The sequence below is a fragment of the Silene latifolia genome, unplaced genomic scaffold (genome assembly GCF_048544455.1).
Source record: "Silene latifolia isolate original U9 population unplaced genomic scaffold, ASM4854445v1 scaffold_281, whole genome shotgun sequence".
Classification (NCBI taxonomy): Eukaryota; Viridiplantae; Streptophyta; class Magnoliopsida; order Caryophyllales; family Caryophyllaceae; genus Silene; species Silene latifolia.
The window spans coordinates 2,052-17,485 of record NW_027413223.1 but is presented as its reverse complement, the minus strand read 5'-3'; the positions used below and the strand labels follow the sequence as shown (position 1 = coordinate 17,485).

At 40.2% G+C, this 15,434-nt stretch overlaps 2 protein-coding genes across 2 annotated transcripts; one reads left to right on the top strand and one right to left on the bottom strand.

Moving 5' to 3' along the window:
• The first annotated feature begins 400 nt into the window (after window positions 1-400).
• LOC141639134 (uncharacterized) lies at window positions 401-1,316 on the top strand. The gene has a single exon (XM_074448316.1). The coding sequence runs from the start codon at window positions 699-701 to the stop codon at window positions 1,143-1,145; it is 447 nt and encodes a 148-aa protein (XP_074304417.1). The 5' UTR covers window positions 401-698; the 3' UTR covers window positions 1,146-1,316.
• Window positions 1,317-2,191: 875 nt separating this feature from the next.
• LOC141639133 (peroxiredoxin-2E, chloroplastic) lies at window positions 2,192-3,259 on the bottom strand. Its single transcript, XM_074448315.1, has one exon. It carries the CDS (start codon window positions 3,082-3,084, stop codon window positions 2,401-2,403), a length of 684 nt encoding a protein of 227 aa, XP_074304416.1. The 5' UTR covers window positions 3,085-3,259; the 3' UTR covers window positions 2,192-2,400.
• Window positions 3,260-15,434: the final 12,175 nt, after the last annotated feature.

Genomic DNA, 15,434 nt, shown 5'->3' with positions numbered 1-15,434 from the left:
CAAAGTTTGGACTAGGTAGCAGGGACACTCCTCCTAATCAGCTGTCTCGTGTCCGACACCGACACTTGTCGGACACGCCTAAATGCATCAGATACCTATAAATAACGAATGCTATGTTAAAAGACTGAAAGAGATCGATAAGAAGACAAATTTGAGTGGGAAATGAGAATAAGTTATAGTTAAAATTAAATTTCACTTCAATTATTTAAATTTAATATCAAATACATTTTTAGAAAAATAATACATAAATTATAACTATAAAATATATATTTTATTAAATTTAAATAACGTGTCCCGTATCTTATATTTCATAAGATCATTGTGTCAGTGTCCGTTTTAGTGGTAGGATTATTCGGTCAGTTATTTCGTTTTTGAAATGGTGGGCGAGACGAGAAAGATGAAAAGAAGATTGGAAAGAAAGTGTGGTGAGTTCTTGAGAATAGTGGCGACAATGGGGTACGTGTTAGAAAGTTCTAGCAACAACTCATCCTTCATTTATTCATCATCCATCTATAACCTTCCACCACATTCCACAAACTCACCCTTGTCACTTTATTCCCAATCCCCTCTTATATATAATTCCCCCTACACACTCATTCCCTACATCACATCACCATTTTCATTACTTGCCATTACCCTTTACACATACACATACATATACTCGTACTTGATACTTGAGATCATTGTTAGTCACAAATATGAAGGCAGCGGTGGATGAAATTGAAACAAAGGACAGGGTGACAATAAGAGCCAAGCACAGAGACGAAGAAGGGCGGATAAAGGTGGAGAAAGTGGAGGTGAACACCCACAACACGGAGACGCTTAAGCACATTGAGAAGAAACTGGTTGACACGGGGGTGCAACGTATGGAGCGACACTCTGCTGATCCTAGAGTTTCGGTTAAGAAACCGGCCCCCAAGAAAGGTCATGGAGGCAAGTTCACCTGGGAGGGTCCTGATGCTGAGGTGGAGAACGAGCTTGGTGCTGAACCAGCTCTTGACCAAGGGGACCCTAATTATGTTGATGAGGAGGTGGTAGATGAGGAGGTTAAGGATAGGGTTGTTGGTGAGGTTGAGGCTGCTAAGTTGGCTGAGGCTCGGGAAGGTGTTGCCCGGGTTGATGTTGATCCTAGGCTTCCTGTCTAATTTGTTGCTAATGTAATTCGTGTTTTGTTTTGTGTTAGTGGGTTTAATAATTGAACACTTGTAGTATTTGTAATTGTGTTTTGTATGTGTCAAAATATCGTCTACTTGCTGACATTCTTCTATTCGGTTAGTTTCTGATGCTGGTTGATAATAATACTATAATGTTTGCCACTCGAGTAGCAGCAGAACAGTAGAAATTAGTATTCCGACTGACCAATGAATTCTAAGCTTCTATGTGGTACTCACTTTGAATTCTAAGCTTCTACTTGCTGACATTCTAGTCGGTTTGGGTTCGTTCCAGTCCTATATCATGATTTTATCCATCCATGCGAAATTATTGAATTTGAAAATTATCCTGTACCATAGTTTCTGATGGTTAATATAATGCTTCCCACTCGATCCAGCAGAATAGTAGAAATGAGTACTCCAGTCCACCGATGAGTTCTAACCTTCTCTACCCGCCAATGAATTCTAAACTTTGTTACTTCGGACTATAATTCAGTCTAAACCACGCCAAGGAGTTCTAAACTTCTGTTATTCCGTACTCGAATTCAGACTACCTAGATTTCAAAATCATACTCAACTCTAATTATCCAATTTGAACCTACACACATAACCAGAATAAAATATTTAATTGGACCCTACCTCGGGCAATCCTACATCGACATTCTCAAGTTGCAGGACGGTTTGTAGACATAAAGTTGGACATCAATCACGAGACTGGAATTCCTGAGAAAAACCACCACCTACAAACAAGAAGGAAATGATAATGCGGCTCCTCTCAGTTTGTATGATCAAGTAGAATTCTGTAATGCAAGTACCTCTCCCATACTCTTTAACAGCCAAACCATGGCGGAGCAGTCAGCAAGCACAAAACATTCATACAGTGAGTAACATAGAGGGAAGGTCTTTGAAACCGCACCTATAACTTGTTTTTCTTTGAAGTAATCAATCAGGCATTCTGAAAACACCCAAGTTCCAGACTGTATAGAGCTACAGAAATCAGCTTAAAATGATATAATGCAGCCATAAGAACATTTAACAAGTCAGAAAAGTATATTCCGTAATTGTTTTGATTAATAATCTCAATTCCTAGAGGGAACTAAACAAATGAAGAAGTAGCTAGACAAGTTGGCGTGATAAAAAAAAACATTGTCAAGTCAATACAGCATTATTCAAACATAACTCATCTAAAACAACGGAAAGCAAATACTGGATTGAACAAAACAAGACCAAGTCGAAAAAGCGGAGACAATTAGAGAAGCTTGAGCATATCCTCAGCACTGCTAAAAGTAAAAGCACCACCTTCCTCCAAATTAACAACCTTAGCAACACCGTCATCAACAAGCATAGCATACCTCCTAGATCGAACACCCAATCCAACCGGCTTATCCGTAAGGTCAAGCTCCGCACCAATGGCCTTAGTAAACTCCCCATTAACATCACAAAGAAACATAACAGAGTCATCTTCGGCAGCACCCAAGGATTCCTTCCAGGCCTTCATGACGAAAGCGTCGTTGACGGAGATACAAGCAATGACGGAAACACCCTTGGATTTTAGTTCGGAGGCGTGTTGGATGAAGGAAGGAACGTGTTTCTGAGAGCAGGTAGGAGTGAAGGCGCCCGGGACGGCGAAGAGGATTGATTTTTTGGAGGAGGTGAGGTCGGATGTGGTTAGGGTTTGGACGTTGTTTTCGGAGTCTAGGTATGAGAAAGTTGCGTCTGGGAGGGGTGTGCCTGGGCTGATGGAGGCTGTGATGGAGGGTGTGGGTGTGGTGGTTGCGGTGGTGGTGGTGGTGGTGGAGAAGCGGAGGGAGAGGGATGGGGTGAAGGATGAACGGCGGAAGTGGAGGGCGGATTTGGTGAAGGTGGGTTTAGCGGTGGAGAGGGCGAAGAGGCGGGAAATGGTGGTGGTGGCGATGGATGAGGAGATTGCCATTGTGAATTTGTGAGGTGAGGTCAATGAGGGAAGTAGGAAGTAGGAAGTAGGAAGTAGGTGTGATGTGGGTGTGTGGGTAGTTGATGTTGTGGAGATGTGTGTGGGGGTTTTGAAGGAAATAAGAAAGGGAGAGATGGACACCTCAAGGCTCAAGGTGATTGCGCTTGTGTCATTGTGTGATTTCCATTCCTCTTCACTAATACTACTCCAAATCCCGTGAAAAATTACAAGTTTGTTATTATCTTGGATTAATTCATGGAAATAATTTATCCTATGGAAAATAATCTATCCTATGAATGCTCTGCAAATAACACTCTCTCCCTTAAAGTTATTCAAATTTAATCCCTCCTATCCACTTTCCATCCCTAACAAACTTACTCAATTTTTTCACTTGTAACTTCAGGTCACCTTATCCCTCCCCTTCTTTTCTTTTCTTTTTATACGTCATTCCTTCTTTTCATTCTCCATTAACACCAACCACTTCTTCAATCTCCATTAATACCAACCAGTCCGCCTTCCTCCTCACCAATTCGTCATTCCTTATTCTCCATTAACTTCAGCTTTCTTCATTTACAATAACCCATATCATCACTCTACTACCCATCATCCGCTATTCCACTAGAAGCAACCTCCTACGGCCTACCATCCCACCCATACCTATCTTTGATGAACCCAATTGAGTGATTGTTGTCGTTGTTGCTGATTTATTAACCCCTCTTGAAAAATGCGGAGACGGGCTCCGCCGCGAGGACTGTGTTTCCATGGTTGTTCCTTTCGGCCGGAATCAATGGTCGGCGTAAGGTATCCACTGTTGGTATTGTTTTTGTTGTTGATTTATGTAATTCTTGTAAAAGTTCAAGAACATCCATCCAAATTATCCAACATTGGGGGATTTTTAATTAAATTATCCAAATTATTATGTAATCTTTATTGTTTTACAAGAATAACCCAGATTTGGGTGATGATAAATTTGATTGATAAACAAAGTTTGGAGGAAAAAAAAGGTAGTAATGTTGTAAATGTAGACTAAAATTAGAAAGATCAAAATGAGAAAGGAGTAGGAAAATTGAAAATGTAATATGAGAGTTGTATGAGTCGCCTGGTGATGATGCGTTGATGAAGTTGAAGGACAATCGGAGCTCCATCAAGTAGTGATACCAAAGGTTAGTTAATGACGGTGGGGGATGAAGGATTTTTTTTTTTGTCAGAAGGAAAAAGGGATGAAGGATTTATGTCATCACTGGGGATGAGAATATGGGCGATAACAGTCGCCGACAAATGGAGAAGGAGGGCGGTGAAGTGGTGGTGGTTGGTGCGTTGAGGAGGGTGGTGGAGTGTTGGTTGTTGGTGAATTAGTGGTGGTGGAGTGTGGGTTGTTGCCTTTTAACCTAAAAATTACATGGATGACCTGTTGTTCAGGTTTCCGGTCTCCTGAGAGTGTTATGGGAAGAATGGTGAATATGATGGATTTAATTGGAATTATTGATAGGATGAAGTGTTATTTGCAGGGCACCAATAGGATGGATTATTCCCATGAAATAATCCTTTTATCTTTTTAAATAAGATTTTTTTTAATAAAATCATCATCATCATTTACTATATTAAAGCAAAAGCCACTCCAACATAAAAAGTTGATCTGTCAAATTGTAGTTGATTCACCGTAGTTTATACGTATTAATACGCAATTTGCAAAACTTCCAAGAGATGGATCGGCGTTAAATAAATAAACTACCAAAGATATCCATGAACTCCTACTCTTTCTTATCATCGATTCGTTTCTTCCTTCCTTAAAATGATGATTGATGAACTTGATCAATAACTCCCTTCTTAAATCCCAAATACCGCCGTCCGCCGCATCAATAACCACCGCAGTAACCTTCTCTCCGAAGAAAATGATGAACTTCATCTCTCTCGATTACCATTGTCGTCGGTCGGTAATTCCTTTTTTTCCTTAAAAAATTTTTTAGTTGATACGGAGTTTGTTTGTAGATGTGATATAATTTGGGGATTACATAAAAAGCTGATAATTTTCTTTACTAATCGAGAAATTAACCTGATTAATGATTGCAGGTTCGGTTAGTGTCACCACCACAACAAAAATTATCTCCGGCAAAAATGAAGATGGCGGTATTATTTGGTATTTTTTCCAATTGTTTAAGTTTCCTATTCTAGCGTTTTGTTTGTTTGTGATATAAGGTGAAATCTTAAGACCATTAATTTAGTTTATTCTGAAATGATAGACCATCGAAGAGGGTTTTGATTGATTTTTAATCCTGAAATTATAGTCTGATTGCACTCATGTTAGCGGTTGCAGAGAAGTATAAATACCAAAATTCTAATGCACAAGTTTAATTAGTGTATTACCTCAAATTCCCAATAACCATTATCCTTTTTAATCCACCATCATTACAATTTTCATTGTCCTTCAACAATTGAATATGGTATGAACTTCGGAGACGAAGTTCGTTTTAAGGAGGGAAGACTGTAATATCACGATTTTTTGAGTCAAGTTTACTCGGCCAAATAGGGCTAACTCGGCCGAGTAAGGTGTCGTGTGTTTTTTTGGTCAGGTTACTGTCCAGGAACACTCGGCCGAGTAGGGCGTACTCGGCCGAGTACCCCAGGTACTCGACCGAGTATCCGGTCTGACGGAATTAATTTTCGCGGTTTTGATTAAGGTGATTAGAGATTATAAATTACGTTTTAACTATTTACAAATCACTTTTACAAAACCTAACGACGTTCATCATCTCTCTAATCACTCTCAAGGCTAATTGATCGATCGTGAGTCTAGCTTCCGTCTTTTGTCCCGATTTCGTTGGTAAGTTTCTTGTATATTGTTAATCTTTAGTATGCTGTCTTTAGGGTTTTGCCTTAATTGATAGTTTGGGAAAAAGGGATTTTTGGTATGATTGTGATTATTGTTAAGTGAATGATTCGTAAAGGAACAATTCTAACTTTCGTTGTTTGCTTGTGATTCGGATTCGTAATAAGGTAGGGTTTTCCTACTCAATTGCCTGTTTAATTGAGTTAAGACGATAATGATTGATGTATTGGCACGATTAGTATTGTTATTGAATTTGTCATTCTTGGATGTTTGGCTTGGTTATTGTTTGTCTATGGTTCTCCAGGCGCGTCCTCGGCTGAGTGGAGTCATCTTCGGAAATGGCTTCACACCCTTGATTAGCCCCTTATGGTTCCTCGTCACAAGGGGATGTGCACATTAATGGACATGGGTTATTGCTCGTTGCGATGAGCAGGGCTTAGGTGGGCAAGGCTGCGGTCCCCCACTGGCGATGAGGATTACCTGTTGCGATGTGTAATCTGGCAGGACTACACACTTAGGTGTGTAGTCGGTTCCTTGTTACTAATGGAGTTTGGAGGATAGTTCTACAATTGGATTGGATTGTGTTGGTTGTATTTAGGGCTGAGAATCGGTCCAAGATCGGACCGAACCGGACCAAACCGGACCGAAGACCGAAAATAAAAATTTAGTGGACCGAAGACCGGACCTAAAACTTTCGGTCTTGGACCGGACTAACCCAAAATATTTGGTCCGGTCCATTCTTGGACCGAAATGGACCTAAAATTAGTTTTTTCACTATTTCGTATACGATAATTACATTTTAATTCCGCTAAAGAAAATGCATTTAAACAATTAGACAACTCTTTTTATGAAAATCATTGACAATACTAATTTATAATGTCTTTTGAAGATAAAATAATAATTTCATAATAATATTTTAATGTTGCGTCATTAAAAATATGAAATTTAGTCCATTCGGTCCGGACCTAAATTAACCGGTCTTGGACCGGACCGGACCGAAGACCAAACCTTGAAAAAAGGAGGACCGAGGACAGGACCAAAATAATTCGGTTCGGGTTTGGTCCAGACCAAATGGTCCGGTCCGATCCATTTTTCCGGTCCGGACCTAAATTTGCTCACCCCTAGTTGTATTTGTGATTTCTTATTTTGATTATTCAGTGAACTGACTCCGTATATGTTTTACAAAATTGTGGTGATCCAGTCGGGGATGGTGAGCAGTTGATTGACATGTGATGATGTATGATAGCTACGGGTTCGAGGAAGAGAGTGTCATCACCTAGAGTCTTAGCTTCCGCCGTCACGAGTCTCTTGATACTTTTGCGTTGTTTTTGGTTTACATTCTTTACACTTTGGATTTTGGGTTTTGAGACATGTAATAAGTTAAATTTACAGTTTATTAATTGTTCTTTGATGGTCCCTTTTAATATACTTACCTCGGGTACCGAGATGGTAGAACTTTTATATGTTAGGGTGGTCCTTGTGATGTGACCATAATTGGCGCATATTTAGCCCCCGAATTAGCCTTGTTTCCATGCTTTTTAGTGCTTATTTGGGTCATTTCTTATCTTTAGTTCTTTGTTTTGCATATTCTTTGAGATTTTGATCCCTTGGTAGGAAAGGAGTAAGAATCTTGCATTTTCATGGCAAAACGAGACTAAATTGATCGAATTCAATGACCAAGCATCAAGGAGAGACAAGATTAGAAGGCCTTTGTACATATCATAGTAGAAGAGCAATGTTGAGGAAAGATCCTTGAGTCCCCAAGGAAATCCCCAAGGAATTTATGAAGAAAAGGAAGAAAAGAAGAAGTTACTATGTCGCGACCAACAATCCGAGCGGATTGTCAACAATCCGTCCGTCCAGCCCCAAAGACAATCCGAGCGCCCTTGCCGAATCCGCTCGGATTCCCCTCAACAATCCGCCCGGATTCCCCAGAATCCGCTCGGATTCCAACGGTGCAATCCGCCCGTCCCGACCCTATTCCGCCCGGATTTCTTCACAGCACGGATTGTCTTCTTCAAGCTACGAAAAGAGAAGCCCTTCTCTCAGAAAATACCGGGTCCTCCTTGCTCAACTTAAAAAGCGTAAATACTAGTTTAGCCCTTGGTTAACCCTAATGCATCCTCCCAAATTTTCACTATAAATACCCCATTAGTCTAATTAGAGGAGCATGTTCTTCTTATCAATAATTAGTGTAGTTAATATCAATCAAATCTCTCTTCAATATTGTAATCAAGTATTAATCAAGTTTTAATCCAAGTTTTAGTTCTTTAATCTCTCTCTTGTTCATCCTTTATTTTGGGTAATTGAAGATTATTTGGGTTATTATTGGGAGATTGACAACCTCTCAATCAAACATCAAGTACTTCTATTATTCTTGCTTTATTATTGGAATCATTAGTAGGTATAATCTCTTAATCCCTTTTTAATTATTGCTAATTACTTTCATTTATTCATCATGTTTCATATTGTTGGTATGATTGACAACCTTGCTAGCATGATCAACATGATAATGAGTGAGTAGTCTCTTAGCTAGGGTTAATGGGTGATTAGGGGAAACCAACATGGGAATGATTCATGCTTAAATTAATATGCTTTCATGTTTTATTTGCTTGCTTGTTTTGATCTCAACTCATGCACATGTTATATTTGATGAAATGCTAAGCCTATGAATCCTTGCATTTACTATCATCTTCTATCTTTTCAATGAGACTTGTAAGACATAACCCAACTCGAGTCTCATTAGACCATGCATGTTGTTGAGTAGGGAAGATTAAGTTGACTTGTAGGTGTTGTACAATCTAATCGATTCGGCTCCGGGACCCAAACTTTCCTAGGATTGTAAGATATAACCCAACTCAATCCATCACAACAATAATTGCTTGCTTATAATTTGAGAACATGTTTGTATGATCATATCCCATGATTCCCCTATGATCCCATGACACCCTAGTGCCTTTAATCAATTGTTTACACCCCTTTAATTCATCTTGCTTGTTTATTTTCATTGTTATTCTAGTTTAGTAACCTTCTACATCAACCCAATTTGTGACACCCCTTAGACACCACTAGTTACAATAGAAATCTCATTTCAACTCCCGTCCCTTGGGATCCGACCTTTACTTGCCTCTTTACTAATTGTAGAGTTGTTTGTGGAGCTATAAATTGTGTTTTGATTCGACCGTGACCAACGACCACATCTTAATTTGTGAACACTTAGCGGAGTCGCATCAAAAATGGCGCCGTTGCCGGGGACGGTGTTTGTTTGACTTAGATTTCCTTTTTGTTATTAGTTGTGTCTTTCTTCGCCTTGAGGAAGTAACACTCCTCAAGGTTTGTTCTAATCATTTTTCGAGTTGTTTGATATTTTGCGAGATGGATTTCGTAGACTGTTTTGTAGAGGACCACTTGAGTATCCCTTACTTCAAGGATCCCATGCAAGCATTAGAAGCCTTAGAAGCAAGTGAGGCTAAGAGCATGTATTGGGAGTTGGAGGTGGATCTCTTTGAGGCCGCTCTAGCTAACAAGGAACTTACTCGTGCACAATCCGAGTTGGTGCATAATATTCTAGTAGAAGCATGTCAACCCATAGAGGATGAGCAATCCATCCTAGAGGATATTTTGCAAACTCAAGAGCAAGAGGAACCCATCATGGGATTTGAATATGATGAGGTTGATGAAAGTGAAGTTGAGTATGCTATGAGAATGGAATGTCTAATGGAAATGGAGCAAATTCTCAATGAAACTCCAAAAGAAGAAAGTAAGGTACAAGCTCCTACTTTGAAACCCCTTCCCCCAAATTTGAAATATGCTTACCTTGATGAATCAAAGACCAAACCCGTGATTGTTAATGATAGACTTGATGATGACCAATTGGGAAAATTGCTTGATGTGTTGGAACAACATGAGAAGGCTATAGGTTATAGTCTAGATGACCTTAAGGGGATAAGTCCCGACTTTTGCATGCATAGAATTTATCTAGAGGATGACCATAGACCTACCATTCAACCCCAAAGAAGATTGAACCCCCACATGCAAGAAGTTGTCAAACGAGAGGTCATGAAATTACTTGATACGGGAATCATATATCCCATATCGGATTCTTTGTGGGTTAGCCCCGTTCAAGTGGTACCTAAGAAGGGAGGTACCACGGTAGTGACAAATGAAAAGAATGAATTAATACCCACAAGAATGATCACCGGTTGGCGTATGTGCATTGACTACCGGAAATTAAACTCCGCAACAAGAAAAGATCACTTCCCCTTACCATTCATTGACCAAATGCTTGAGAGGTTAGCCTCTAACAAATTCTTTTGTTACCTTGACGGGTATTCGGGATTCTTCCAAATCCCTATACACCCGGATGACCAACATAAGACCACCTTCACATGCCCTTATGGCACTTTTGCATATAGGAGGATGCCTTTTGGATTATGTAATGCCCCCGCCACTTTCCAAAGATGCATGATGAGTGTCTTCTCCGATTACTTAGAAACCATAATGGAAGTTTTTATGGATGATTTTAGTGTTTATGGAAAGGACTTTGACTCATGCTTGCATAATCTTTCTCTTGTATTGCAAAAAGGTGAAGATGTTAGCCTTGTTTTAAATTGGGAAAAGTGTCATTTCATGGTCAATGAAGGAATTGTTTTGGGTCACTTGATTTCGGAAAAGGGCATCGAGGTCGATAAAGCTAAAGTTGAGGTGATAGAGAAACTCCCACCTCCCGTGAATGTTAGAGGGGTGAGAAGTTTTCTGGCCACGCGGTTTTTATCGTCGTTTCATAAAAGATTTTTCGAAAATAGCAAAACCCCTCACTCAACTTTTGCTTAAAGATGCCCAATTCCAATTCTTGACGAGTGTGTTGAAGCTTTTAATAGAATCAAAGAAGCATTAATCTCGGCACCAATCATTCAACCCCGAATTGGGAGTTACCTTTCGAGATTATGTGTGATGCTAGTAACTACGCCGTTGGAGCGGTTCTTGGCCAACGGGTAGGGAGAGCTCTTCATGCCATCTATTACATAAGCAAAACCCTCGACCCTTCTCAAGTGAATTATGATACAACCGAAAAGGAGCTTCTTGCCATTGTATATGCTTTGGATAAATTCCGTTCCTACTTGCTTGGATCCAAGGTGATTGTATTTTCGGATCACCGTGCTCTTCGACATCTCTTGATAAAGAAGGAGGCAAAACCAAGATTGTTGAGATGGATTTTGCTTCTTCAAGAATTTGACTTGGAAATAAGAGACAAGAAAGGAGCCGAGAATGTAGTGGCGGATCACTTGTCAAGAATCCGGTTTCATGATGAAAATGGAGAAACCCCGATCAATGGCTCATTTCCCGACGATATTTTGATGGCTATTCAAACACAACTTGAAAGGCACATCACCCCATGGTTTGCCGATTATGTCAATTATATTGTTGGAAAAGTGCTCCCTCCAAACTTGAACCACAACCAAAGGAAGAGATTCCTATTCGAAGTGAAGAGGTACTTTTGGGATGACCCAAACCTCTACAAGGAGTGTAGTGATGGGCTCTACCGGAGATGCATCCCTCAATGGGAAATCCAAGGAATCTTGGAAGGATGTCATTCATCACCCTACGGTGGGCACCATGGAGCAAGGAGAACCGTTGCAAAAATTCTTCAATCGGGCTTCTATTGGCCTACAATGTTTCAAGATACAAGAGAATTCATCATTCATTGCGATGCTTGTCAAAGAACGGGGAATATATCTTGGAGGAACGAAATACCACAAAGGGGCATTCTAGAGGTAGAGATCTTCGATGTTTGGGGAATTGACTACCAAGGGCCCTTTGTGACATCCAATGGGAATAAGTACATCCTTGTGGCAGTCGATTATGTCTCAAAGTGGGTGGAGGCAATTGCCACCCCAAATGATGATGCAAAAACGGTCACCAAGCTCTTCAAGAAGATAATTTTCCCAAGATTTGGAGTTCCTAGAGCAATCATTAGTGATGGAGGAACACATTTCCATGAGAAGAAGCTTGCATCCCTTTTGACCAAATATGGTGTTCAACATCGAACCGGCTTGGGATATCATCCTCAAACAAGCGGTCAAGTAGAAATTTCAAATAGAGAGATCAAGCAAATCCTTGAAAAAGTTGTGAACAAGAATCGGAAAGATTGTAGCACAAAGCTTGATGATGCTCTTTGGGCTTATAGGACGGCCTATAAGACTCCCATAGGAGCCTCCCCCTACAAGCTTGTATATGGAAAAGCATGTCATTTGCCAATCGAAAATTGGAGTACAAAGCTTATTGGGCAATCCGAGCACTTAATCTTGATCTCAAACTGAGCGGTCAAAGAAGGATGATTCAAATCCAAGAGTTGGAAGAATTCCGACTACAATCCTATGAGAATGCAAAGATTTACAAAGAAAGAACAAAATTGCTTCATGACAAAAGAATTAGACAAAAGGCCTTGCACAAGGGAGACAAAGTCCTTCTATTCAATTCCCGCTACCGACTCTTTCCGGGAAAGTTGAACTCTAGATGGATGGGTCCCTATGTGATAACCGAAGTTGGAAAATATGGAGATTTCGAACTCAAGGCGGAAGATGGAAGCAAGTTCAAGGTAAATGGTCAAAGGTTGAAGCCCTATTATGAAGGAGCGTTCGTTGGAGAAGTCGAGGCTACCTACCTCGGACCTCCTCCCCCTTGAAAGGACCATCTAAGGGAGAGTTTGGTGGAGTCCTCCCTAAACCACCACTTGTAAATACACTAACCCTCTAACTTGTATTTATTTATTGCATTTAATAAATAACTCTTTTCATGAGCGTAAGTAAGGGAGGGTTACTAATGATTTTTGAATGAAGGAAGGAACAATTGCTCAAGTGTGGGGATGTATCTAACAAAGGAGGAGAAGTCAAAACTCGCAGCCCGAATCCGTGCGGATTCCCTAGAATCCGGCCGTCTTGCTGGAATCCGGGCGTCTAGGGAAGAAACCTTACGTCCAGTGTCTTTGAAATTGAAGATTTCTGGGTCGAGGTCAAATCCGAGCGTCTTGTGAGGAATCCGCCCGTCTTCTCGAATCCGGCGGTTTAAGAAAGACGCCCGTCTTTTCACCTATGCATTTCAAGGAAAATCTCTGTATCAGAATCCGCCCGTCTTCTCAAGAAGACGTCCGTCCCACCTTAAAAGAATCCGAGCGTCTTATGCTCGGGACGCCCGTCTTTTGGCGTCAAAATTTTGGGAATTTCCTCTGTGGCAAAATCCGAGCGGATTGTGAAGAATCCGCCCGTCCCGTGAAGCAAGAATCCGAGCGTCTTCACCTCGAATCCGCTCGTCTTCTCACAGCGTCTTGACCCGACTTCTTCCTAATTAAAATACCCCCACCACACATACTTTGACACATCACTATCCCTTCCACTTACCCTATAAAACCCACCTCCTTATGACTCCCATACATATCCAAATCACTCTCTTTACCCCCAATACCATGAGATGGCTCAAAAAGGACGGATTAGTGAGGAAGGAGCTTTCCCCTAATGGGCTCAAATGGAATTGCTCTTTCCCAACTCGGAGAAGGCTAATGAAGGGGCGAACGGTCGCCAAGGGGAGGAGAGTGGCAATTCTTGTGGAGGTGACACGGTGAAGCTTGAGAGTGAGGAAGACGAATTCATGGATCCAAGTTTAAGTGATGCTTCAAAGGATATTTGGGATAGCGATATAGAGGGAGATGACGCCGATGTCTAGGAGACCACTTCATCACTAGGTGGAGCAAAGCAAGAGCACCCACCTAAGTTCAAGTGAAGTTTTCTCATCTCTCCTCTTTATCTTTATTTTTCATGAAAAGAAGTTTGTGTCTTGTCTCTTTGTATTTTATTTTGATCATTGTTGGAGTAGTCCTAGCAACATCAAAGGACTCACACCTCGGTACCATTGAGGTGTTCTTATTTTATTGTTCCCATTTGTAAAATCCAAAATGACAAATTAGTTTCATGCATAGCATAGTGTGTGCATGAACTATACCCATCCTTGGACATTAGCAATAGTGTCTCACTCGGTTTGGGGAAGTTAATGCATACGCAACGGAGGTAATCTAATTATCCTCTCCGTCATAACAAAAACCATGCATCATGTAGTGTAGCTTAGTATAGATTGCATTTAGTATAGAAATCATGCATCATCTTTGCATAATTTCCATCATTTTGGCCATTGAGGACAATGCCCATATTAGTGTGGGGATGGGAATTCTAACATTTAACTCTTATTCAAAAATCCAAAAAAATTGAAAAATTTCAAAAATCATAAAAATTGAAAAAATTGAAAACCCAAAAACAAGTTCATTTCCTTTGTATATATTGTCTTGTATATATTGTGTTTGTTTTATCCTTGTTCACATTGATTGACTACGCCACATCCGAGACATCAGGATATTGAAGGCCGCATGGTATGATCTTTCCAATCTCCTTTTTCCTCTTTATGTTAATGACTATGTGGCTTTATTTTGATTGATGCGGTAAAACAATGTGAATTTAGGAGTTGCATTTAGTTTATATGTCATATTAGTTGGTAGAATCATTTGCATTAGGATGTTTATATGCTAGTTGCATCATGGCATGTAGTTGCATGTTAGAAAAATTTTGCGAAACCGTCTACTTGGGAAGCTTGACAAGTGTATATAGGCCCTAGTAGATGCCTTTTGTTCTTAAGACTTTGCTTGTTAGAATGCTTGTAAAACACCCTAGGATGTGTCATGCTAGTATCCTTTGACCCATGGTTTAAGGCCTAGTCAAGAGTACCTTGTGGTGTGATAACTCCTTGGCTACCTTTTATTCCAAGGTGACCCTTGAAACCATGCAACCATCATTCATCCATGTTCTACCACATTTTTGTCAACAAAAGGAATGGGCACAAAAAGAAATCAATTTGAGTTCAATGAAATGAAAAGTGAAAGAAAGTTTGCAAAAATGCATCAAATGAAAAGAGGAGCAAAAATAGAACTCCTAAGCTTCAAATACAAGGCACCCTCGTTACTAATTGGGGTGACTTTGAAAATGTTCAAAAAGAAATGCAAAAAAGTTGTCAAGTATTGAAATGCCAAAAATCAAAAAGAAATGGCAAGAAAGTGTTCTCAAATGTCAAATGCCACAAGAAATTTGGGGGGAAAAACAAAAACAAAAGCAAACTCCCAAAGTGAAACTCAAATATTTATTGATCCCTTTATCCATCATATCCATTTTTGTGCATGGTAGAGAGGGGACGACCCTTCTTCTTGTATAGGCAAGAGGGGGAATTCCGCGATCCTCCAAAGTTTCTAACACCATAGGAGTCTACTCTTGACAAAAGCATTTAACGATTGAGGACAAAGGTACCCTAGCTTGACACAACTTGGAGGTGATTTATTGGTATCCTTCTAGGCTTAGTAGTTTGAACAAATTGCATCTATGAAGGATTGTGTACCCTTGAATTGCTTCCCTTGTAGATAATTTCCGCCACTTGATGAGGGAGTGGCTATTCTTTTTGTAGATGCATCCATTATGTGTTTTTGTGTGCT